This window comes from Biomphalaria glabrata, chromosome 1, assembly GCF_947242115.1.
Source record: "Biomphalaria glabrata chromosome 1, xgBioGlab47.1, whole genome shotgun sequence".
Classification (NCBI taxonomy): domain Eukaryota; kingdom Metazoa; phylum Mollusca; class Gastropoda; family Planorbidae; genus Biomphalaria; species Biomphalaria glabrata.
This window is the reverse complement of record NC_074711.1, coordinates 19,894,412-19,920,090: the sequence shown is the minus strand read 5'-3', so window position 1 is coordinate 19,920,090 and position 25,679 is coordinate 19,894,412. Positions and strand designations below refer to the sequence as shown.

Below are 25,679 nucleotides of genomic sequence, written 5' to 3'. Positions count from 1 at the left end.
TATTATTGTTACATGTTTGTTATATCTTCCTTTCCTAGCGTCTTGTCAACATCGGTTGTATGTAATATAATCTGTAGAGGAGTCTAGCTCTTTGACTTAGTGACGGAGACAAAGCTAGGTTGTTGTTTTGTTTTACATTTCATTCCCTAGTGTTTCTTTCAAAGCCTGCATCCCCATCCCTTATTTTGTACCCCGACCCCCCCCCCCCCGGTGTTTCTGTGCTGATGCTGATGTTAAGGCACGCTCCTCTCACTCAGCAGACACACGCAACGTCAGCGTCCTCCGAACAATATCGTGGGACAGAAGTTATGAGTTGAAGTGTTATGATAAGCCAGCCCAGGGGAAGTTAACAGTGGCGCCATCTACTCAGGTCATTGCAACGTTACTGGAGCTATCAGAACCCAGTGTGTTTGTATATGTATATATGTACATATTGTTGATTATATGCTTAAATTCACTGTTGCTAACGACGGTTGGAATGACCTTTGACAAGTCTGGGCATGTTGTGATGTAAAAAAAAAAATATTTATAAAGAACATTTGAAACAATAATTCTCGGACAAGCTAGAACTGTATCAGCTAATTTGTATAAATATTTTTAAAATTAATATAAATAAATATACCCCCGCCCTTTTTTTTTCCCTCTCAACAGACGTAGGAAGCTAACATCTCTCGCAAAAAAAATAAAAAATATGCGCATTCCAAGGCCAACTTTAGCAAACATTTAACAAAAACAAAAACAGAAAAAAAAAACTTTGTAAAAAATCTTCGCCACAAGACATAAGGGCTGCGTTGCTGTCTGAATCCTTCGTGGCTTCACATATGCTCACTACAATGGAGGGGAAGGGAGGAGATAGGGCGCGTGAGGAGAAACATGGCACCCTGTCCAGCTTCAAGATGGAACTGAAAACAAACAGAAAGTAAATGTATTGACTACCTGTAAAGTTACGAAAATGCACACGTTTCGATTCCGTTGTGGAGTTTGTAGTTTGGTGTGAAACCACGGAGAGGTTGAAACAGAAGCTGACCGCGTTCATTACGTCCCCGGCTGCCTTACGTCTCAATATTTGCGGCCACTCTTTGTTGTCCAAGGTGTTTCTTATTGTTCCAGTGCAAATAAATTTTAACACATTTCACGTCAAGCCAGCTGCCTTGCTAATCCCGTCCCCATAGTTAAGTGCATGATCTATGCTAATTTTTGAATGTTCGTTTTCCTGTTATGTAAAGTTTCAATATTAGTATTAAAAATATTATCAGATACCAAATAAGAATAATATCCCTCTCTCTCTCTCTCTCTCTTTCTCTCTCTCTCTCTCATTTTACATCAAAAAAGGATTCCCCCCCCCCCCATCGAAAGGTCGAAAGTTTAAAACAAACAAAAACAAATGCCACACATTCGACTTTGTACAAATGTAGACAAGAAGTTCATATCACAATAATCTATCTTCGATATGCTATAGTCATACAAATAAGAAAATGTTCTTAAAATACTTTTGTGTTCATAGAGTTGGCTAAACAAATACTTCGCAGTACTTCAGAATATGTAGTCAACATTTTCAACAATTCAAAATGTGGACAGACTCTCATGACGATTTCACAATATTTACAATTTTTTAAGTTCAGAAAAACATTGTCAGAACTGAAGAATAAAGTGTACTTTTTGTCTGACAAATAAATCGTTCAAGTTTCAAATTACAAATTTTGATTCAAAAAGCTGTTTTCTCATGAATGCGAACTTTGGAGTCCTGGTGGGTGATTTCAGAAAATTGTTTGAAGGTAGAAAAACATAGAGTTTTTTTCTAAACAATAGTTTCTGAAGATCAGAGATCAGTATTTTGAAACCTTTCAGAAAGTAACGCTCTGCGTGAGATGTCAATGAACCCTTCATGGCACTGCTATATGTTGCCCCTATCCAAGGAATCGCTGCTGATGAGATAGGTATGTACGTTAGGTTTATCTCTACTGTCTGTTTCCGAGAAGCGGATGACGTCGTTGGAAACACTGGAAGCTGCTCTGAAGATGTTCTGTTTTTTTATGTTTCATTCAGCGCCTCAACTCTTCTTGAAGAAGCTGACTTAACCCGACGACTTCATCTGAGACTTACTTTGACATGGGGAGGTCAGCTCACGTCGTCTGGTTGAAGTAGGGATAGTACACTGCAGGGTTTTGTCCAGAGGCATAGGATCCATGTGCTCTTAGTATGCTCAGTGGGCTCATAAGTCCGGCAGACGGAAGGTAAGGGTGCAGGGATTGACCGTACAGCATGCTAGAGTAAGGGCTAGAAAAAGATCCGAACCCTCCAGATGACGGTGGTATGGTCGGACTATTCACATCTAAGCCTGGGTTCTGCTTCTTCCACTTTGTGCGTCTGTTCTGGAACCAGATTTTTACCTGTTAGAAGAAGAATGCAACTTTCATCAGAAAACAATATGACGTGTATAAGATAACACAAAAACTCATATTATAGAATGTTTATATTTTAGGTTGCAAACGATTTGTGCTCATAATACTTCGTTACATGTTTTCATTATGACGTTGGTAAAGTATTAATGTTGACCATAAATAGACTAAATAGATAATTGTGCTTGCATAAAACCTTTGGGAATCAATTGTTATTTATAGGTGTAGAAGGAAGACATTTGGATGTATCAAGACAGAGCTGAACCTGCAGGGGCATCTTTCGTGGTTCAACGTCTTGATTGAGACCTTCAAATAGCGGGTCAGCTTGGCTTCTAATTATTGAAACATTAAAATCTCTTTTCTCTTTACACCCGCCGTCACCTCCCTCTTGCCCACCACCCCCGCTACAACATTCTGTGGAGCCCGCGTTCCTTGTGTTACGATGGTTATGTTGGTGTCATTTATCTCCCTTGAGCATAGCCGGGTCCGAAGAATGAACAAGGCCTCCCGATGGAGTTTGTCACATTCATTATTGGCGGGTTTTGTGTTGGTCTCAATTAGGTCAGCCCCCGCATCATGGTTAGGTCAAAAAGGGAGCCTGGGTCTGTTTTTATGTAGGGCTCCTTAGTGTACACAAAACAATCAAACGCTAAGAACATCACATCACTTTTAATATAATAGTTAAGTGGGAATACTTTTTTTTCGTTGATTGTAATAAATATGAAAGACGATGGTTAAATTTCTAATGTTGAAAAAGAATTAAAAAAAAATGTTTTTTTTTTAAAACGACAATACATCTTACAAAGCGTCTTTGAATAACTAATGAATGTTGGATTTTAAAACATGGAACATTTTTATACCCCACCCCCACTCTTGAATGCCTACATGCGGAAATACTAGAAGACGTATAGTCCGTCCAAGATATAAATATTTTGTATTTCTTTAGCCAAATGGAAGTTTATTTCTTAATTTCAAAAACTATAAAGGTCAAACAAGATTTTATCACTGTGGTCAACGAGCTAGTCATTATTTTTCCGATAATATATATGAACTATCAAATTTCTCTCAAAATCGTTAGATAAGTTTTCGAGAACAGTTCCCAGGTTTCACCCAGAAGTTTTCTCCATGAAGGTACAAGTTGAATAAAGATAATATTAAAAAAAAAAAACTGTGACATACCAACACGGTGTGATTATTAGTTGACCAATGACACAAACAGCATACAGACAGACATACCAACACGGTGTGACTATTAGTTGACCAATGACACAAACAGCATACAGACAGACATACCAACACGGTGTGATTATTAGTTGACCAATGACGCAAACAGCATACAGACAGACATACCAACACGGTGTGACTATTAGTTGAGCAATGACACAAACAGCATACAGACAGATATGTAAAGATTGTGTTGAAAATAATTCGGAGACATTTTCTTTGGCTCCTCTGACTCGTAACTTTATATCTTGATGTGTATATTTCATAAAGACAGGTGTATTGTGCTAGATTTAATTAGATTATTAGAAATATTTTCTAAGTTTTAAGATATAGAAGATGAATATCAAAGCAAACATTTCTGTCTGGTCCTGTCATATGAGTTCTGGTCTGGGGCAAAGGTGTATACAAACTCTAAACTAATCTACGACTGTTTAAAAAAAAAGGCGAAACTTTCCTACTCCGCCTTCAGCTTAGATCTAGATCTAAAGTTTTCATGGACGGAGTTTTGGCAGCATTATTTTTAATTCGTTTTTTTTCCTTAATATTTTTTCCCCAGCTTGTCCCCAACCTCCCCCCCCCCCACCCTCCCCAATTAGTCCGTCAATAAATCTCAGTTGACATAGTCATTTGCTGTAGAATGAAAGAATGGTCATCAGTTACCTGTGTTTCCGTTAGGTTCAGACTCAAAGCCAGATTCAGTCGTTCACACACGGAGAGATATCTTGTGGTCTTGAACTTATTCTCCAGGGCCACTAGCTGCTCATACGTGAAGGCCGTGCGGGCCCTCCTGGGCTTTCCCTGCTTGCTGCTGTCCCCGCTGTTGTTGCCGCTGTCGTCCAGGTTCCGCTTCTCGTCGTCACTGTCCTCATCCCCCAGCGGTTTGCCGTTTTCGTCGCACATGTCCGCGTCGTCGTCAGGGTCAAAGTTCTCTTGCGAGGAAGTGACTGATATGTCGTCGTCATGGTGAAGACCTGCGTAGGTGAAACAGAGAAACAGTTTAACTTGAGAAACAACGAGGAAACAATTCAATATAAGAAACAACGAAACGAGGAGAAACAGAAAAGAAACAGTTTAACATGAGAAACAAGAAATCATAGGGAAATAAAAAAAAAATAAACAGTTTAATATGAGAAACAACTAATCATGTGAAATAATAAGAAACAGTTCAACACGAGAAACAGTTCAATATGATAAACAATGTAAATCTGAAAAAAAAATAGAAAACCAGTTAAACAAAGAAACAGGCGAAGATTGAAATAGCATGCGAGCTAATGCCTCTGAAGTTTTTGATCGTTTAACATAATTGTAAACAGATTACTTAATATTTGAACATTGAAATACAGAAAAATTGGAAATTATTAAATGGGGATTTTTTTTTTTCCTTTTTCTTTTTTTAAAAAACAATATAACGCCACTTTGTCTGGTGGTCTTGGAATGATAGTGTTACACGACCAAAGTATGTATCAAACATGTAGATCTGTACATGAAGGTAAGTTACCCAGTCAATCAGGAGAATGTATTCGGTCTTCTATTTTAATCTCAAAATCTTAATTTTAATTTTTTTTTATTAGTATGAAGAACATCTCTACTTCAATATTTGCAATCCCCTGACAATATGAAAAGAGAAAAATAAAATTTTATTAAAGGGACTTGTTTTAAGGAATGTGAATCTTACTAAAATGAACCTGATTTTATGTTTTAATTATACAAATGCTAAGGGCAATATGTTTAAATTTTTGTTAATTACTCTAAATGTCTGTCTGGATTATGGATTTTTGTTTCAAAATTTTATTGCAACTCATAAGATGATTTTTTTGGATTAAATAAACTATTTTATATGTTTATTATGAAAGTTATACAAGATACTCTGTGTACATCATATGATGAACATTATATATGTTGAGTTCTATTAAACACTAAAGTTTGAAATACAAATATTCCTTCTATAATTTAATTAAAACTAGTGACGAAAGAGATCTAGCCTAGTCAGCATTCTGTGAAGATTGTACAATTATGCCTCTTTTAAAAAAAAACAATTATACTTATTTCTTATATTTATATAAAAGTTTTAGATGGATCAGTGCAATACCATTATCATTAGCAGCTGAATCATCAAATTCGTGTGTTTGTGTGTCTACATTGGTGTGTGTGTGTGGGTGGGGGGTAACTTTAAAGATTGTTTAATTTATTTGTAATTCATTGAACTAAATTTTAAAATAGGTCTTAGAATGTTTAGAGATACTTTGAGAAACAGATAAAGAAACCAGAAAACCACAGTAAACTAATTGCATATGACATACTATGATCATACGTGTACAATATAATGTTCATTTAACGAGATGGATGACTGGTCGAGACGGTATGCTCATTGGACAGTCATCAAGAAGGTCTAGGATATCAAGTTCGAGCCCGGTACGCTGCAGTTCTGCAAAGGATTTGTACTAAGACAAAAAATGTTCATATCTGAAGGAACATGTTAAAGCACTTTCAATGTTTGCCCACTTGCCTATAAGAAGTAGTGGGCAAATGTTGACCTGAGATTGACTTTTTCAAAGATTGCCTATAAGAAGTAGTGGCTAAATGTTGACCTGAGATTGACTTTTTCAAAGATTGCCTATAAGAAGTAGTGGCTAAATGTTGACCTGAGATTGACTTTTTCAAAGATTGCCTATAAGAAGTAGTGGCTAAATGTTGACCTGAGATTGACTTTTTCAAAGATTGCCTATAAGAAGTAGTGGCTAATGTTGACCTGAGATTGACTTTTTGAAAGATAGACACCTGAGAAGAAGTGAACTGTGTCTTCAAACTACAAACTCTAAATTTAATATCATTTGAACAAAACTTGACAACTTCAAGGTCAAGAGTTTGTGACCTGCTTCTCCGTGCGATAGAAATGTCAGAAATTTAGGAAACTATTAGATCAAAATTCTCGATATCGCAATCGCTCAGATAGGGACTAAAACTATTTGTAGTTTCGTATAAAACTTTGTATTCATTCAATAACGTACAAGCGAGAAGGCAGTACGTCAATCTTCCTTCTTCTTCTTCTTCGTTCTCGTGTTTTATTTTGGAGGGTTCAGTCCATTGAGTTCAACTGCGCTGTGGTTTTCAGGTCTGGCAGCTCTCCATATAGTTTTTGTTCTATGTTGGGGGGTTTGTGCGCCAGTGTCTTGTTCGGGCCTATCGATACAGTACGCAGCTTTGATGGACATGGTCAGCATTCTCTGGTGATGCTCCTCAAGGGCCAATCTCAAAAGTAACTTTTTTTAGCTTTCGGAACATGTGATGTCTCATTCGGTAGCACCCTCTTCTGAGACGAAATGTTGAGACAGCTTATAATAGGAATCGTGTTTCTTTAGTAAAAATGTTCAAGATTTTTTTTTTTTTAAATTTTAGACAAATCTTTTGTTTCACCAGACAGATATTTCACGCTATTTTTATTTGTGGAGTTTCCATAAAAGTTTCATTACAGGAAAGCAAGACGTATAAATGCAAGTCCTGATTAAAGCCAAATTATCTAGCATTGCTTTGTTTTAGTATATAGGATGTATCGGTTAATCAGCTTAATTTTAGCAGTATGGTTTACAATGCAAGATATATTCATTGATTTGAGGATCAAAATTCGTCCCCTACAACGTTTGTTGCAGTGATAAGTGACAGACAATCTTATTTAGTTCCCAATATATAGTCTCAAGATTGAACAATATTGGAGGATAGTTTTATTATTATTATTTTGGTTTACTCTATCTATATATATAGTGTGTAATAATTGTAAGTAACAACATATTTGTTCCGAGCGTCAATAGTCCTTAGTTATAAATTGTTAGTTTTTAACAAGAGACTTTTTAGAGTAATATCAGAAGGAGGCTAGTGATGTTCAACACCTGTAGGCCAGGGAGTTCAATCTATTTCTGTCACGCGGCGATTCAATACTTTTTTTTTCTGATTTGTTCTTTGCTGTGCCCGATTCCTTGGTCTGTGGCCAGAAGTTTTGAGGGCCGGAATAATTTAAAAAAAAATAAAAAATAATAATACTTTTAAGAAAATGAACTAAAACGAATTCTGGCCGATAAGGTCCTAAAGGTGTTCGGTAAGGTTAACGTTACTTTTGTTGATCGTGTGGATTGTAACAATGTTTTACTGCTGCGACTCTACCCGTCCATTAATTGGTTTCCACGTCATCTTTAATTACACATTGCACTGGTATATATGTCCTATGTATCTCTACTAGTACAGTTGTATCTTATCTAATAAGTTAAGTCGGGGAAAAAATGGTATGAAATTTTAAAATGTAGTTTTAAATAAACCAAAACATAAATCAATTTTCTATTTAATGATAAACAGTGAGAAATATTTCGAAAATCTCAGTACTACCATGCAGTGTTATTAAACGTCATCACAGTATATGTCATTATACTTACGTTATTACTGTAGAATGTGTACGTGTAATGTGTAATATGATCAATGTGCAATTAATCAACGATACCTTAAATGTGTTGATCACATATAACCCACCTAGCATAACTTTTCCAGCTTGGACTCCCACGATCAGATGAAATTCTACAACTTTATATAGTTTTTATAAAAAGTATTTTTGTATTATCATATACTAAAGTAAAATTCCTTAAAACACAGCCTTCATTCTAAGATTCCAAGATCGGGGATATTTACTTACTAAAGTATGAATAAAATGCAAAGACGAATTTATTTTCTAATACAGTTTTCTTAACTTTCACTTATAATCCTTATCCCTACCCAGAATGAGCCCCCGCGCAATCCGAGTCGCATAGGGCCCCGCAATCTGTAGGACCGGCCCTGGAGGTACTCTGTCATAGGCTGACATAATATGCTTTGTTTGATAAATAGAGACACACTATTATAATATTTGTTAGCTTATCAGAACTTTAACATTTTGTGGTCCGTAAATTAACAATTTCTGAAGCAGATGGTGGTGAATTCCTTCGTTAATTGTTAAATCTCTAAAGCAGTTTGCAAACATAAATAAAGGAATTGAGGAATGGTAGAACTATCTTTATCATTTTTTTGTTTTGAAGGCTAGATAATGGGCGTGAGGTGAAACAAACGAAAATAAAACCTGGAAAATTTGTGCATCTTTCTTTTTGGGGGCTAATGACGACACGCTGTGGTGTTTGTGTTCCGAGTTGAGGAACCGCAGCACCCACTCTCGCCACTTTTCTTAACACTACGGGCTAATTACTTGAAGATATTACCCTCCCACCTCCACACCCCACACACCCCATTTCTGCTTCACCCTTCTCTCATAACGAGGCAGTAAATCTTCCACGCTTTCTCTTTCCATCGGGAGTCTGCCGTATGGGAAAAGCAGCTCAAAGTTTGCCTAGCCTCCTGCTGAAGATCTCGAGATGAGAAAATCAGAGACGTCCTTAAAGTGGCGAGGCTTTGGGTGGGGGGGGGAGCAAATGATGAGGCTCCTGTGATGTGTATATGCACACATGTGACGGCTCGAGTCATGCGTCGTAAATGGGGAGGCAGGGCACCTGCGCTGACGTTACGCCCCTGCACATCTAGCACGGTGGCCCGGGGACCGTCTACTTTAGTGTGCAGGTAATTACGATTTGTCAGTCCAATTATCTTATATCGTTTTTTTTTTAATTGTTTTTTTTTAAGTCTGTCTAGAGTCTAGGCAATGATAAAGGAAGTGGTAATTTAACACATATACAATTATTCCATTATTTAATTATGATACCTAAAAGTATAGGCCTTGTTTGAATCTTCAATTAATTTTATATTTCACTATTGAGTCTTTTCTTTCTTTCAATCTTAAATGTGGGCGCGGGTAATTACATAAACTCGAGCTGCGAGACAACACAATTTTCTTATTTCAGAAAGATCGCTTAATTAATTACTTCTATTATCAAAACATTAAAATTATGTATTAAAAATAAATACTAAGGGACGTAACTGCGTGGCATAAATATTTGTATTTTAATATTTTGTCTAGGACTCTAAAACATTAAAAGTATTCTCCCTTACATGTTTATGCTACAACGGTACTGAAATGATATCAGTCATAATGAAATGAGTCCTGTTTAAAAAGAAATGAACAGAATGAGAAAGCAAAGACCACTAGCAGCGTCGCAAATTAAAACAAAGGGGGAATAAGCATAACGATAAAAAACAAAAGACAAGAGTTGTTCTCCATGGACAAGAGACAAGTCTAGGAAATTGCATTCTATTTTGTGATATTTATTGTATACTGACGTTGTGTAGATTATCATGCAGTGTATGCCAAATTAAATCTAAATGTTTAGTTTACTATATTATTTAGACATAAACTAATGTGGCTTTATCTGGAGTGATTTTTTTTTTATAAACTACATCAGTAGTTTCTGTATGGGTGATTGCAATACATCAATATATAGGCACATTTACTACATATCTAACCGTTTTTTTATTATTTGTTTTTATGTTTAATGTGGTTTCCATACATAATGGAATAATTGTGGAAACTGAACTTTACAAATTGTAGTCTAGTCCCATAATGAGTTTATATTGAGTTCTATATTTAGATTTTTTTTTATATTCACCCTTCCAATGTTAAGATCCCGAGAGTTATGTGAATGACGATACATCGAGTCAAGAAAAACATTCTCCTGAATTCATGTCATGTCATCGTTCTAAAAAAAAAAAAAAAAAAAGCTTTTTAACCAAAAAGAAAAATGTTCAGGATTATTGTATTTTGTTGTCGTCTTCAAACGTTTTAGGTGGAATTTAAAACTTTAATCCTTGGTTCATTGGCAGAGATTGGATGGAGACAGGTAAGGGAAGGGCCCGGAACATGTGAAATATTTTCTTTTGTTAGTATTTATCTTTCTTTTCTTCACCTCGCCCGTCCTTAACCTTTGACACCGAGCCACATATTGCATCAACGAACCGACGATGTGCAGACGTGAACATTGGACGACCTTGCCAGGATTAACATTCAATTTGACCAGATTAGCCTGGTATGAACTGATTGGTTTCAGACGAGTTCAAAATAGGTCTGCCTTAAATGTAGGCAAGTGACAAAAAAGAGAGTTCAATGTTCCTGTGGAAGGTTTGAAATTATAAAACACTTACGGACAATGCACAGAAATCTATAAGAAGCCCCCCAAAATAGGCCATCAATCACACTATTAAAACCGACACCTTGTTCTGCTCTGTGAGAGGTTTCACTTGAAGGAGATGCCCCGATGAAAGTTTTATTGTACATAAACAGAAGGCGGTTGCAGTGATGTGTTGGAATGTAAAAATTGATTTGAACTGACATCGTAAATTCTTCTTTTTCTCTTCACTTATCTTTCTCTCCCTCCCTCTTTCTCTCTCTCTCTCTCTCTCTCTCTCTCTCTCAGTGTATCTTTCTGTCTTTCTTTCATTTAATCTTATTTTTATGTAGGGCTATGTTACAAATAATTTTTGTTTTTAGAGGATATATATTTTTTTTTTTTTGGAAAAACCGTTAATGTGTTTGCGATGTCTGTCTGTCCAGTTTAAATCTGGTAAACTAAAAGTGAAATTGAAAATGCTATTTCACCATCGCCCATGTCATGCTCTAAATACATGTAATTGCAACCACTACATTTAATTTAAGACTTAGTCTGTTTTATTGATACTTATGGAAATTTGTTGTGATTACAAGGACTCTTTTCTCATTTAAAAACAACAGAACTGAAACATTCACATAAATAGAACAGATATTACATTTGGTCTTCGGAAAGAGATTGCTATCGTTTCTGAACTGAAGTAAGCATACTCTATGCACATACAAATATACCGTTTTTAAAACAAGTTTAAATATCAAGATGCAAATCTACAATGGAGAGTTCTACATACCAAAATAAAACACATTTATATTTTACAGTGCTTGTAAGAGACCCTTTTATTTTTTTAATTTATTGTAATCAGAGTATGTCTTTTGATTAACAGATCAACATTTTATAATTAAGAGTACGTATTGTTACCTCGCAGTTGTTTGAAATTTAGAATTATTGTTGGTATAGATATACGTTTTCTTTTTGTTTTCACTCTCCATAATTTTATGTTATCATTTCCCTTTGTTCAGAAAAAGTTATTCGAATTAAAAAGATCTGATTCATTTCCGAAGCACTCATTACAACGATCTGACTCTGAATCCAGGAAGTTTTAAGTTTAAGAGCATTTTCGATTTTTTAAAAATTGGTTCATTTAAATGTTAAAGTATATATGCGTTTGTAAGACTAGCATAATACTTCGAAAAGAAACTGGTACAGACACAAAATAGAGCAGTGAGATTCATAACAAACGAATATTCACATTTCACTAGAGTAACACCTTTAGTAAAATCACTAAATTTAGAAAGCCTTCAGGACAGAAGACTCAAAAGTAAAGTAGCAATTATACATAAAACACTGAACCATAATCTTCAAATTCAAAAACAAAATTTAATAAAATACTCAAAGACACAAAGATAAAGGCATATTCCTCGTCCCATATGCTAGGACAAATTTGTACAAATACTCCTTCTTCCCTAGTGCTATTAGAGCATGGAATGGGTTGCCTGTGCTAGCCAGGAAAACCAGTGAGTTGGCAGAATTTAAGTCATTGGTTAATATGCATAACTAAATGCATGACGCGTAGGACGTAATCATCTTCTTTTCTGAAGTAACGTCTGTATTATATAAGATAAGATAAGAAGAAAAGAATATAAACTACGCTTAGAGAGATTGGTAAATGATTTTGTCAAATTTGAAGATAAAATAAAAATATTCAAAAGTGCTATATTGATAAAGTTCTGGAGTTATTAATGATAATAACAACAATACGAGCGGGTAACTAAGATTAAACAAATAAGCAAGTTATTGAATAATCCAAATAGTGTCTTGACCTCGACAGCTGGAACAATTGTTACCTCTAGCTGTTCCATATGTCTTTTATCTACAGACATTCAAACAACAATTACTGCTTATAACTCCAAGCAATTAAATAACTTAAACTCTTTCTCTAGAAATAGTGTCACTAGTGTTTCTATTCAAGCCGTCTAGTGATAAGGCTTCAATCAATGAGAATAAAGGTTTTGATGCAGGTTATAGGATGAATGATAAATTTACTGTGTATCTTTTCCATTTAGAGATACGCATTTAAAATGTTTTCCAATGAATGACTTTTTAAGTACTGAGAAATCAACAAGACCTTTACTTGTTAGAAAGCTAATAAATTTCAATGGGCTAATTTTCGATAAAGACTTTTACACCTTTACAGAAATTTATATATAAATCGTCGACAGGCGAAGGCGTTGTCTAATTGATAGACTACCTCGGACTAAACCAGTGTCTTGATGAACAGACTACATTTAGTTTTACCTAGTTCATATCTTGTCTTTATTTAGTTTATGTTCATTGTAAATGTTCCTACTGAACGCTCTGACAGTAAACAGAATGTTCATGAGGGAAATGAACAAGTCACATTGAAATGAACAAATTCCAATATGTCAATGTTGACAAAATAAATTGGATAAACAAACAGCCTAGAGTTAATACAGACCTATATACATTCTGTCCAGACTGTGTATATGTTATACAGACCTATATACATTATGTCCAGACTGTGTAAGTTATACAGACCTATATACATTATGTCCAGACTGTGTAAGTTATACAGACCTATATACATCATGTCCAGACTGTGTAAGTTATACAGACCTATATACATTATGTCCAGACTGTGTATATGTTATCGGCAAAGTGCGAAGATTTTAGGCAATGTAGGCAATGATTTATCCATTTCCTACTTTGCTTAGGCATTGTGACATTTCGCTAAAAGGTAATCTTTAATAATAGAAGTTTCTAGGAATAATATTTCTAAATAATTTAGCCTCGTTCTTTAAAGTGTGCAGTTTGTTTACTTACGAGCGTGTGTGTATGCTGTGTGTAACTTTGTTGTGCAAGTTTAAGTGTTGTTACAAAAGTTGTTTGAAATTGTGTTGTATCAAAGGTGAAAGAATATCTGACCAAAACAAGTACAACTACTAAGAAGGAATCACGTGACTAGAGCTTGATTTATCACCTGTTCAGAAGTTTGGTTGTGATGAGGGTGGACAACGTGTATGGTATCATATAAAGCATGGCCCCAATTCATTTCTGTCGGAAACATTTAACAAATAGTATTATTCATCTTGAAATTGAGCTGTATAATTAACTCTCTGGGCTAGGTTAGTAAACAAGAAATCATGTTTAAATAAGTTTTTAAATAAGTTTACTAAGATGTTTTCTCATTTAAATTCTTGCTGTCTGGTTAATCTAATTGATGTATAAGTCCCATCTAGATGAAAAAAAAAATAATATAGAATAACATTCACCAGTGAAACCCCAGTGAAAAGTTGTTTTTTTTGTTTTCACTAAGTACTTTTGAAAGAAAATGCCAGGCATGGATTCCCGCACGGTCTTGCTTTATTTTGCCTGAATTGTACAGTGACGTCAAGAGTCACTTCGTTTGAGAAATAAAGGCTAAACATAATAAGTCATGTTACAACTTATCATCTACTAACATGTTTATGGAATATTTTCTAAACTTAGTTTTTAAAGATTCCGTGTAGTCCGTTTTTATTTTCTGTCCAATTTTTTTAATTTTTTGTCTTTTTTTTTTAAATTCTCTATTGATTTAAAGTTGTCTGGTAGATCAGTGGGTCTCACGGCGCTTTTGTTTTTCTCACCAAAACATAATCTCTAAGACGCAAAGACCGAGGGAGAGTTGGGAAATGCAATAAAAAGGTTGTGGGCTGACGAGAGAGTGTATGTAGTACTCTTTCAATATGTAAAGTAAGACAACTGATTGAAATATTATTTTATATTTGTATTTAAGAACAAAGTAACTAAAATGTTTAGATATATCATAGGATCGCAAAGAGTATTATAAATTATCTCGATCCTCGATAGCTGTTGCCTGTAGACAGCTTTACCCGCTCAATATGCAAAGTATTTCTGAATCTTTTAATTTCCACTGTAGACTAGTTAGAAAAAAAAAAACCTAGACAAAACTATATTTATTAATGTTTATTACTATTTTCAAATATGATTACCACATTTAAATAATTATTTGATTAATTACAAATTGAAATAACTTTTGCTATAGGCTAAAGGTTTATGGACCTTTAAATGTATTTTTAGAAATTCTGTTGTTCATTTTTTTCCCCTCATTTATTTATATTTATTTATCTTTCTAACTAAAACATTTTCTACTTTGCCTGACGTAGATCTAGTCACTCTATAGAATACGTGCCTTTCACACTTTGCTGGTATGTCTAGACTGGACACGCTGACCATTCTTGTAAAAATGTAATGGCCATTGCGTGTCTTAAAAGTTTTGAAATTAGACTTTACGCATTTGTTTAAATTACTTTAAAAAAAAAAAAAAGAAATTGTCATCAATCAAAATATTTAATTATACATACATATCTATTTACAATTTGTTCCTATTAACTTGGGATTTCTTCATAGATTCAAAAATTTAAAAAAGTTGTAAACTGGATGGACGAATATTTCGAAAACGGCTCTAACCATTTTCTCATCATGGGCCACACAGTGAACACTCTAGTTTGACCGCGTTATACTTTTTCAAAACCTAATTCTCTAAACATTTAATTTAGCCTTTTTATTTTGAACGCGGCTCCAGCGTGAATTCCCACACTAGCCTCAAATGTTGCTTTGTATTCAGTAAAGAGTTGAATCAAGAATTAGACGTTCATAAACATGTTGCGCACCACCTTCTGTAGAAATTATTAGTCGGACTGTTAGAAGAACTTTATTGTTGAAAGCGCATCAGTAACATACCTTGCAATAATGAAGCATGGCAAAGAATAAAAATGTAATGATTGTTATAGACCACCAACAGCTTTATAGGTATTTCATACATTGTACCCCATTTATAACCTGTTCTAGAGCATAAATGTAAAACCTTACACACATGTATATATTTTGGTCTAGGACAATATACATATATTGTCTACATTTATGGACTTTACTATTGATTGACATTTAAATTGTTGTGTAAATTGTATACTTATTAAATGCTAAAAAAAAAAAGAAATAAACACCTTTTTTTTTTTACTTGTGATAATTACAGTGCGAAATAAGATCCATCTATGGACCTATTTGTTTGTGATAAGAAATTTAGCATTTAAAAAGAGAATGGTTTTAAAAATGGTGATTCAAGCAGACACACTTTGGGATGCATTAAACATTTCAAATACATGTCCCTGTGAATGTGCATATCTTACCAAAACAATGTAACGAGTAGATGAAAAAAAAAACTAAACTATGCATGTGTGACACACTTACATACACAGGCACTAATGTTTTTCTTTGGTCATTGACCCGTGACGCCCACCAGCCATCTAGCCGATCCAGAGTTAAACAGAACAGTGTTCTGTGCTAGAGAACTTTAGAAAGATGAAGAGCCGAATGAAAAACATACAAATGAATTGATTGATCCGAACCAGGCATGAGTTGAAACTGTATGCGGATGTGTTTAAAACTGTAATATTCAAATAACTCAAGACATGTCTCGTCAGACACCAGTACGCTCGACAACTTCAACTTTGATATTCAACTAAAATACATCGTCATTTTTAAAACAACTTGAATTGAGATTTTTAAACCTGTTAGGAGGGGAGTCAGAACAAGTGTAGCGCTTCCTATGAAGTCGAATCAAAGGTCACGCTCCATATACCTAACAAAACGTATGTTTAGGGTAGACCAACAGATGTTTGCACATTTTTTTTTTATTTCTGGGCAAATCAAAAGACAAATGTATGTTCGGCAGAACATAAAGCCAATGGATTAGGCAATCATTTGAACATATTAACGTACTGAACTTAATTCAATCGGCTTCTTATATAGTGAGGCTAAATCTGATATTTTGTATTTAATGGTGTTTATAGCAGTTCGTCTTACCTTGACTTAACGACTTCAATGGGGACTTGTGATCGTCGTGAACATGTGAAAGTCCATGGTTAGCAAGGCCGGTCACAACCGGGCGCCATGGGTTCCAAACGGGTGTTTTGGTGGCCCCGTTAAATTTTGAAGGATCCAAAATATCCGCCACGCTAAAAGCGGTTGTCTTATGCGGTGTCCGTTGCTGTGGCATTGCATGGGGTGAGGCAGGTGGCGATCCAGCAGAGGGCGAAGACTGTGGGGTGTCTCTGTTGGCGCCCTCAGGTAACCCGTTGGAGCTGGATGATATTGTGGCCGGATTTTTGACGTCTGAATAGTCTGTCGATTCTCCCTGGACTAGGTCTGATTGTTTCTCTAATTTCTCGTTTGTATTGCAGGCGTTTTCGTGGACGTCCGGTAATTTTCGGCTGGACTGACAATTTTCTTGGGTGCCGGAAACTGGAGATGTCCGTGAAAGCTGTTGTTGTGACGGCAAGGGCGAAGAAGGTGTGGATGTTCTGGGTGGGTACGGTGAATACCTGCTGGAAGAGTCGCTCCTGTCCTCTACCCTGTCACCCGGTCGAAGAGTTGGACTGTGGAACGAGTCCGGACTTATGGCTGAATGTACTGGGCTCCTCCTTTCGGGACTTATCGGTGACCTGGATGAACTGAAAGTCGTCAGATTCAGTTTTGAACTGACCGGAAGATTGTCCGTGAAATGTGTCCCAGGGCGCGCAGACAGCCCCATGGCTTTCTGGTAAAACGCCAGAACGTTGGACTCTGAAACCAGCCCGCCGCCCTCTTTGGAGAATATCCCAGAGAGTCTGAAGTCTGCCTTGGCCCTGTTGTTGTAGTCTGCTGAGATCATGTCTGCTACTCTCAAGCTTCCGTGGCTCGGGAAAGTGTGATCCTGCTCGGACTTTGCGACGCATCCGTGTCGTAACGTCTCGCTGTACGACGACGGAGTTGGCATCATCGCATGCGGTGGCGGAAATGGTAACTCCGGTGTTGACGGTGTGCCTAGCTGAGACGGCGCTAATGATTTGGTGCCCGAGGTTTTCACCACTGCGGCAACGGCTTTTCGCGTCGCCAATGAAGATGCAGATCCGTTCACGATCAGTCTGCTTTCATTCTTCTTGCTCAGCTTGGCCTTCTGTTGTTGGTGTTTATGTTTTAATCCACTCGACCGGTTGAGTTTGTTCTTGTCCTTATTAGAATACAGCGAATGTCCTCCTTCCTCCAGATCAGAGTCAATGAACATGTTTTGTGACACCGTCTTGTCCTCAAGGCGTGAACTCGCGTCTGCCTCATCCGATGACCCGCGACTGTCCCCGCGAACTCCCATCCTCTCAGAACTGTCCATGCGAGAGGAAAAGAAATTAGTCTGGGGGATTTTTGTGTTCCTCCCTCTGTCTGTCCCCGTCTGGTAGCAAAATGTCGAATCGTTTTCTCCCCTTTAGAAATCCCGAGACGCGAGTTGGCCCCGCCCACTCAAGCAGCTTGTTTGCCGATACGATGCTCATGGTTCGGCCTGGCGGCGTTCCTAACCCGTAAAGCCCTCCCACACTGGCCTTGGCACGTTTCATTTGACAGTAATTGAAAGCGAGAAGCTATTAATTTCATCGCCAGCTCCTAATTGGCTACCGGTTTAATTGCAGGGGTTAACAAATATTCAAGGGGAGATGATCGGTCCGAAAAAACAGGTTTCGAATTTAGAAAAAGGGGGGAAAATGTTAATGAACATTTACAGATTTTTTTTTTCTTTTGCGCTTTTCTTAATTTTTTTTCTTTGTTATAGCTGTTTATTCTATTGGCAAGATTACTGATAGATCTATTTTATTTTAAAATAATAATAATATTATTATATAGACTTATGCAGTATAGTCACGGGTTTGTCTTGAATGAAGTGAACTTAATCTACCCCACCTGCTCAAAGTATTGATAGTCCGCGACAAGCTCCGCAACAAATGCAACATCATATACTCGGCAAGGCTTACAAAAGTAAAATGGGACTCTATGGAATGTGAAAGATTTTAAATTGATAGATGTATACGTATACATAATTAATTTATTTATTCATTATTCGATTTGTCATGCCTGGTGATTGCATAATGGCTCAATCCTATAATATTCATTTCTTCGCATTGATTAACATGCATGACTAGATTGACATGTGAAATGTGTAGGGTGTGATAATCATCCTTTTTGAAGTAACGTCTGTAATCTATAAGATAAGAAAAATAATTTCCTTGTTAGAAATAATACAGTGACTACGTGCTGGACTCTTAATATGGATACCTGTGATGATATGATTTAATATGACATCTTGTTTTCAAAAGAAATAACAACAATGATGCTCAAAATTCGCTCAGTGTGGTAAAGAGCTCTCTATTTCTACACAGACTCTGTTGCAGTGTGCACGGTGACCTCCACTTTGTTTCTCTTAAATCCTGTCATATTGTTGATGTCACTTAGCTTGAGTATTACTGATCCATAGGATTGTATTTAGATCTATGTCAAACTTGGAAAAAAACAATTTAGTCACGAAAAGTGTGAAAAATGGGTTTACGCTTTCAGCCAAGATATTCATATCCAATAGAACAGTGATGCCCAACCTAATTCGGCCCGCGGGCCTTTATAATTTCCTACACTCGTCTCGCGGGCCACATGAACGAAAAGTTATAAAATGAAATGAAATTGTTCTGAAACTATTTCGGTAGAAACCATTGGATTTAATACTTAATTAATAGGTTATTTGACAATTATATTTTTTTTTACGCGGTAGACGCCATCATTATCTCTCTACTTCAATGTGAGCAACACCGGCTCATTTTGTGGTCTCTTTTTGATAAATATTTCCATGGATCCTCCAATATCTAAGCATTGTTTAACAATTGTTTATGCGCGGCTCAAACCAAGAATGCCAAAATATTAATTTTATAATGCTGTTTTTATGTTGTTGTTTTATCAAACACTTTCTTTATGAAATAAATATGTTGGCTTATTATCATGTTCATGAACACATAAATGTTAAAGATCATGATACCAATCCATCAGAGAAAAAGTGAGGGCCCAAACGTAGGTAAAGATACATTTTTTCAACTTTTTCGTTTGTTTGGAAGGTAGATTTCTACACTTAGTGCCGACATTGCGGCGGGCCGGATATGGCCCGCGGGCCGTAGTTTGGGCATCACTGCAATAGAAAATACTGTGAAAACGGGTTTACCCGATTGGTCAAAAAAGTTTCGTTCTTTAATAGAGAAACATTCAGGTACTTTTAGTTTATTTTTAAGGCCCTCCGGGTGTGGAAGGGACATTCAACATACACTACGGTCTCCGCCATGCTCTAAAGAAAACTTATGCCAAATTTTATCAAGATTGGTCAAACGGGACATACATACATACATACGCCTTACTTTTTGCTTTGTAGTATAGATAAGAGCTTTCGATTTTTGACTATAAGGATTTATTATTATCTTATCACCTTAGTTAAGGAATCGTTATTTTCTTTGATATTAGTTAACAATTAGTATCATCTAAGGATAACCTTGCCCAGGATCTCTAGGATCTAAATCACATTATAAAACAAATAGCATTTGGACTCCTTGACAACCACAAGTTTTGAAACCTGTGAATTGATTTTCTGTTTGCCGCTGTTTGTATCCTCTACAAATAGTCTCATCATGACATGTGTCATTAGTCACTCGAACTGGCGTATACAAATTAGAGGGAATGGGTTGATCTCTGAACACAAAATACAAGTATACTAAAGTATTAAATAGTATATCTTACATTTGTTTACATCCATTAAAAAAAGCCAACAAAGACGACTCATACTGAATACAAAGATTTTTTTTGTAATTTCTTTTTTTTTTATAATTCAGTATTAATCATAAGCTTACTGTTTATATGGGGGCGCGGTGGCTGAGTGGTTAAGCGCATGGTTTCCGAACCTGAGGTCCTGGGTTCGAATCTCAGTGAAGACTACGATTTTAAATTCCGGGATTTTTAGGGCTTCCATGAATTCACCCAACTCTAATGGGTACCTGACTTAATGTTGGGAAAAGTAAAGGCGGTTGATCGTTGTGCTGGCCACATAACCATTGGCCTAAGAAACAGATGATCTTAATATCGTCTGTCTTATAAATCGCAAGGTCTGAAAGGGAAACTTTACTACATTATTATTTTTTTTATATAACTGGGCTGTCAAAGAAAGTGCATTAAGTCCCCTTAAGCAGGGCCGGCATTAGGCATAGCGAAACTGGGCAGCCATCTAAGGTCTCCGATTGGTGGGAGCCTCGCAGAAGAATGAAAGAAAAATTTTTTAAAGATACAATTGCAGAACATGGATCAGATGTCAAAAACAGCTGAACTCTGTGGCTCTATTTCAACTCTTATCTTCTTATCTTATATAATACAGACGTTTCTTCAAAAGAAGATGATTACGTCCTACGCGTCATGCATTTAGTCATGCATATTAACCAATGACCTAAACTCCGCCAAGTCAGTGGTTTTCCTGGCTAGCTCAGTCAACCCATTCCATGCTCTAATAGCACTAGGGAAGAAGGACCTTTTGTACAAATTTGTCCTAGCATATGGAATGAGGAATGTGCCTTTATCTTTGTCTCTTTCTGAGTATTTTATTAGATTTTGTTTTTGTATTTGAAGATTATGGTTCAGTGTTTTATGTATAATTGTTACTTTACTTTGAAGTCTTCTATCCTGAAGGCTTTCTAAATTTAGTGATTATACTAAGGGTGTTACTCTAGTCAACTAACTTAGCTTGAAATATTTAGTATAATTTATGGTATATTCACGAGTGTTTAGATCTACTTGTTAAGACTACATATAATTGAAGACCATTGTGTCTTCCTTCTGGTGAAATGTCGACACGTTATTTCTAGTCTGGTGAAGATGAATCGCCCATGAAGCACTTTCGTGTTATCGGCTCCTGGATTGACCTGAAACATCGGTTTATGACATCTGTACGAATATGTTTAAGAAGCTTACAGACTCTAATTGAACTCTACGGAAAATGCGCTATATGACTTATTTGTTAATTTAGATGTAGATTCATGAAGGTTTTTAATTTCTCGCGTTTTTTTCGGTCTTAAATTTTATTTTTCTATTTTGTTTGGGGCCACCAATTAACTTTGCCTTGGGCCTCCAATTACCTAAGGCCGGCCCTGCCTTAAGAACTCAAAAATGTCAATTGATTATTTTTGTTATTTAATAGCAGATCTTTACAATTCTTCCACATTACGGACAAGTATATGCACGGCCTCGAAGATGGTCCTACAAAGATGCGAGGTTTTTTGTTTTTTTATTTCTTTGAGTGCATTGGTGTGTATCCGGTTGTCAAATGAACAGTGTCTAGAATTACTTTGATAAATAAAGGTTGTTGAGGCTTCTGTTCATGAGGAAAAATAAATAATTTTTTTTACTCCTTATTGGAATTTGTTTTAGGCTAACACCCCCCCCCCCTTTTTTTTAAAAAAAAAAACAATAAAATTTAAAATGCGAATCGTTTTTTGAGCGACACTGTACACCAGAGTTGATTGAGGCCAGAGAAGGGAGGCCACCCTGGATACGTCTGGTAAAGAACATTGGCGCTCGAGTCCCTGCAGCACCAACATGAAACCCCCGTTTCCCACTGACGCACCGGAACACATGGCGCATCCAACCGTTGCATTTGATCCGTGACTTAGTTTACGATCGTCCTGAAAAATAAAAGAAAATGGAAAGCAGGAACGACCACTCCAAGACAAAAACACCAGAGACTTTGAGAAAACAGAAGTTATGGTTCCTTTAAAAAAAAAAAGACATTTTTTTGTCAAGTGGATGAGGAGTATTTAACATAAAAAAACGCGAGGATAAAGGGCAATAAGCCCGCATAACTGGCCGCCATTTTCATTTTGATAGGGGTATAGCTAACATCATTATTTCCAAAATGTAATGTTTGATAGAATATTGTCTTTTGCATCAAAACATTATCAATGAAATACATCTTCTTTTTAAATAGTGATATTACTATAAGCTTTTAAAATATTGAACCCTTTATCTGTAGAGGAAGTAGACAGCACAAAACATTGATTTATGAACATTATTGGGGATTTTCATTATAAGCTATACAATGAAACGTATGCTACATTATCACTATTGCCAACTAAATAGAAAAATATTTGAGCAAAGATTAAAAGTGTAATTTTGTAAATAACTATTATAGCATATAATTCTAAAACGTACACATATTGATATACAGGTGTTATAGTGAGTGCTTGAAGACATTAATGTTCTTTTTGCTTCAAATATTTTAGTGATAGTATCGAAGGCAAGTAGTTATGTAAGAGTACTTGCCAATCTATTTCTTGAGCAAGCATTGCAATAGCACCTACAGCTACACCCAGCTGATTGTACTTAAGAAGATTTGATGTTACAGTGCTAATCAATACACAAACAAATTACCAAATATTTGTTTCATGATACTAATTGTCAATCACCCACACGCACCACCACCACCAACACCATCTCTGCCCAATCACGAGGAGATGGACGAGTGTAGCAATACATCAATGTCAACAAGAGTAGAGAAACATGTATTTGTAGACTTTAGTGTCGGCCATGCTGATGATCTATCTATCTATCTATCTATCTATCTATCTATCTATCTATCTATCTATCTATCTATCTGTCTGTCTGTCTGTCTGTCTGTCTGTCTGTCTGTCTATCTATTCTTGTATTTAAATCTTGTTGAACAGTCCACTATGACACTAGCCACTCGGGGACTAATGAATGCATTTTATATTCTTTTAGATTTTTTTTTTCTACTTTTTTTCCCTTCCAGTTCTCTGTAATCACTTAGTGAAAAGATTGAATTGACCTCCCCCTGAAGTGGCACGGGTGCAAGACTGCGGGTTGGTCACACAGATGGTATCGGGGCGATTGGTGTCTTGCTGGTACTTCAAGAGGAAAATGAAACAAAAAGGCAAAGAAATTAAACAGAGATTTAAAGTTGCTGACCCCCCTCCTTTCAACGTGAGCCTCCTCCTAGCCAGAACTTTCTAGATTATGTCTCTCAGAATTGTACGTGACAGAGGTGTGGTGAAAATCTCCAGAGATTTGTATCTATTTTGTCCTCATGTGTGTATTTCTATGATTTAGACCTTCGTTACGAGACTCGGTATCTGGTGAATTACGAGACATGCCAGACTTATGTTGTATCTGAGCCAGCATTGAAGTCTCTTTGCTACCTTAACAATAATTCATATAAATTTAAAAAATAGAGCAATGTTAATTATTTAAACCACACTGAGGCTAGATTTTGTTTAGCCTTATTAACTCCCTTGGGCTGTCTGGCAGGATTCTTTCACACATTCTGTGTCTCTCCCGACTTCTCATTCAAGGAACAAGTTGAAACTTTGCTCAATTATTCATTGTTGATGACAGCACAGGGTTCAATAAAAAAAAATAACCAATCAATGAATTAATTAGTATTAAATAAATAATTTTGTTTTGTATACGGAAAAGGAAATAAGAAATAAATCCTGCATTATTGAGAGAAATGACAGTATTTGAGCGTTTTTTCCCTTATATATACACTTTTTTTTCAAGTATTTTTTTGTTTTGCTTGTTTTTCAATAGTCCTACAAGTCATAGTTCTTAGCCTCTGTTTGGTTCTAGTGTGGAATTCACTCTCGTCTTCATCACAATGGTACCTCATTTCTTCAAATTAAATATGGTCTATAGATCTATCAATATCTTAAGCACACATTTGAGTTAATTCCCCAAATGAGTTAAATAAACATTTAGACTTTCAGGAACATTTTGCGCACCGCTTTTGTTAAAATATTTAGCTGGACAAAACCAGAATCTTCCAAATCATATCTTTAACTAGATCCAGTATTCTAGCTTAGACTACTGTCTTTTAATGTTGCCTGGTCTGAATCTATACCACTTAACTAGAATTTTCGTTACCCTGAGTAGATTTTTTGATGGCCTTACCAAGTATGGGGTGGTGTTAGCTCTAAATAGCAATGTAATCGAAGGTACACATAAGTCATCAGCTTCATAACTGAGAAGTTTTTAATTTTTTTGTTTTTACTGGTACTTGTTTAGTTTTGTTGTTTTTTGGTAATATTGAAAACACTAAGATGTTACACATAACACAATAGAGAATACCACGTGATTAAACCTCAGAGGAAGCAGTGGTACTTACAGATTGTTTTAGAATATCTACTTCAGCGTAAACGAAAGTATTTTGAATCACCGCAGAAGATCATGCAGAAGGTCACGCAGAAGGTCACTTGTGATCCTCGAGCTCAGCTTTGTGACCTGCACCAGTTTTAAGAGTTCATATGCTGACATTTGAACATCATGCAGTCTTCTGTGGTATTTGTGGGGCTTGATGTCCATATTTTTTAAAAATTCAGTTTATATCTCAATTACAATAACGCACAAGAAAAGCATGTTAACAGATCCGCTTCCAGGCTATACAACACAGTCTAGCAGTCAAACATTGGCGAGAAACTGTCTATAGTTCAATTTCATTGACATTGTTCCTACATTGTTCGTAGGTACATACCCGCCACAGTTCATGAATTATGAATTAATATCAGGTGACCGAGCCTCGCTCGGATGAATAATTTGTTAAGGAAGGATATATACCCGAAGTCATTTTGAGAATATTTTTGTACCAGGTGGCCGAACCTCGCTCGGTTAAATAATTTCGGAAGGTTATATACCCGAAGTCATTTTGGGAATATTCTTGTAATTACGAAAATGAACGATCGGATAAAGACTACTAATCTGAAGAGTTGTTTTAGTGTTCTGTTAGTTCTAATTGTAGGCCTAATTGAACATGTCGATTAAATTTAAAGTCTCTTAAGTCCTCCTAGAGTCTAGACAAACTACAGCTCAAGTCCGTCTTAAAGTTTTGCAATCCATCTTTTGCGTAAAACTATTGTAGGCTTACTATTATTGGCTTGGAAGAAAGTCTTTGCAGTGTAACTTCTCTACGTTATAGGGTAAAACATGCACTTAGTGACAAAGTAAAATGGCTCATTTTTTCTTATTAGACTTAAATCATTGCATTAGTTTTTTAAAGAAACGTTTCCGTAGGGCACCTCTGTTA

At 36.0% G+C, this 25,679-nt stretch overlaps 1 protein-coding gene across 1 annotated transcript; it reads right to left on the bottom strand.

Moving 5' to 3' along the window:
- Window positions 1-2,091: 2,091 nt before the first annotated feature.
- On the bottom strand, window positions 2,092-17,970 carry LOC106059292 (homeobox protein slou-like). Its single transcript, XM_013216864.2, has 3 exons — window positions 16,571-17,970; window positions 4,284-4,594; window positions 2,092-2,390 (listed from the first exon to the last, which is right to left on the bottom strand). Exons 1-3 carry the CDS (start codon window positions 17,910-17,912, stop codon window positions 2,124-2,126), a joined length of 1,920 nt encoding a protein of 639 aa, XP_013072318.2. The 5' UTR covers window positions 17,913-17,970; the 3' UTR covers window positions 2,092-2,123.
- Between the last annotated feature and the right edge of the window lie 7,709 nt (window positions 17,971-25,679).

Bases quoted from the DNA above. Each gene is read 5' to 3' on its own strand.
- LOC106059292 (XM_013216864.2), bottom strand. From the start codon at position 17,912: ATGGACAGTTCTGAGAGGATGGGAGTTCGCGGGGACAGTCGCGGGTCA. The intron at 4,595-16,570 runs GTAAGACGAACT...TCACCTACGCAG, and splicing joins ATTGAAGTCGTTAAGTCAAG to GTCTTCACCATGACGACGAC. The intron at 2,391-4,283 runs GTAACTGATGAC...TTCTTCTAACAG, and splicing joins TGAACCTAACGGAAACACAG to GTAAAAATCTGGTTCCAGAA.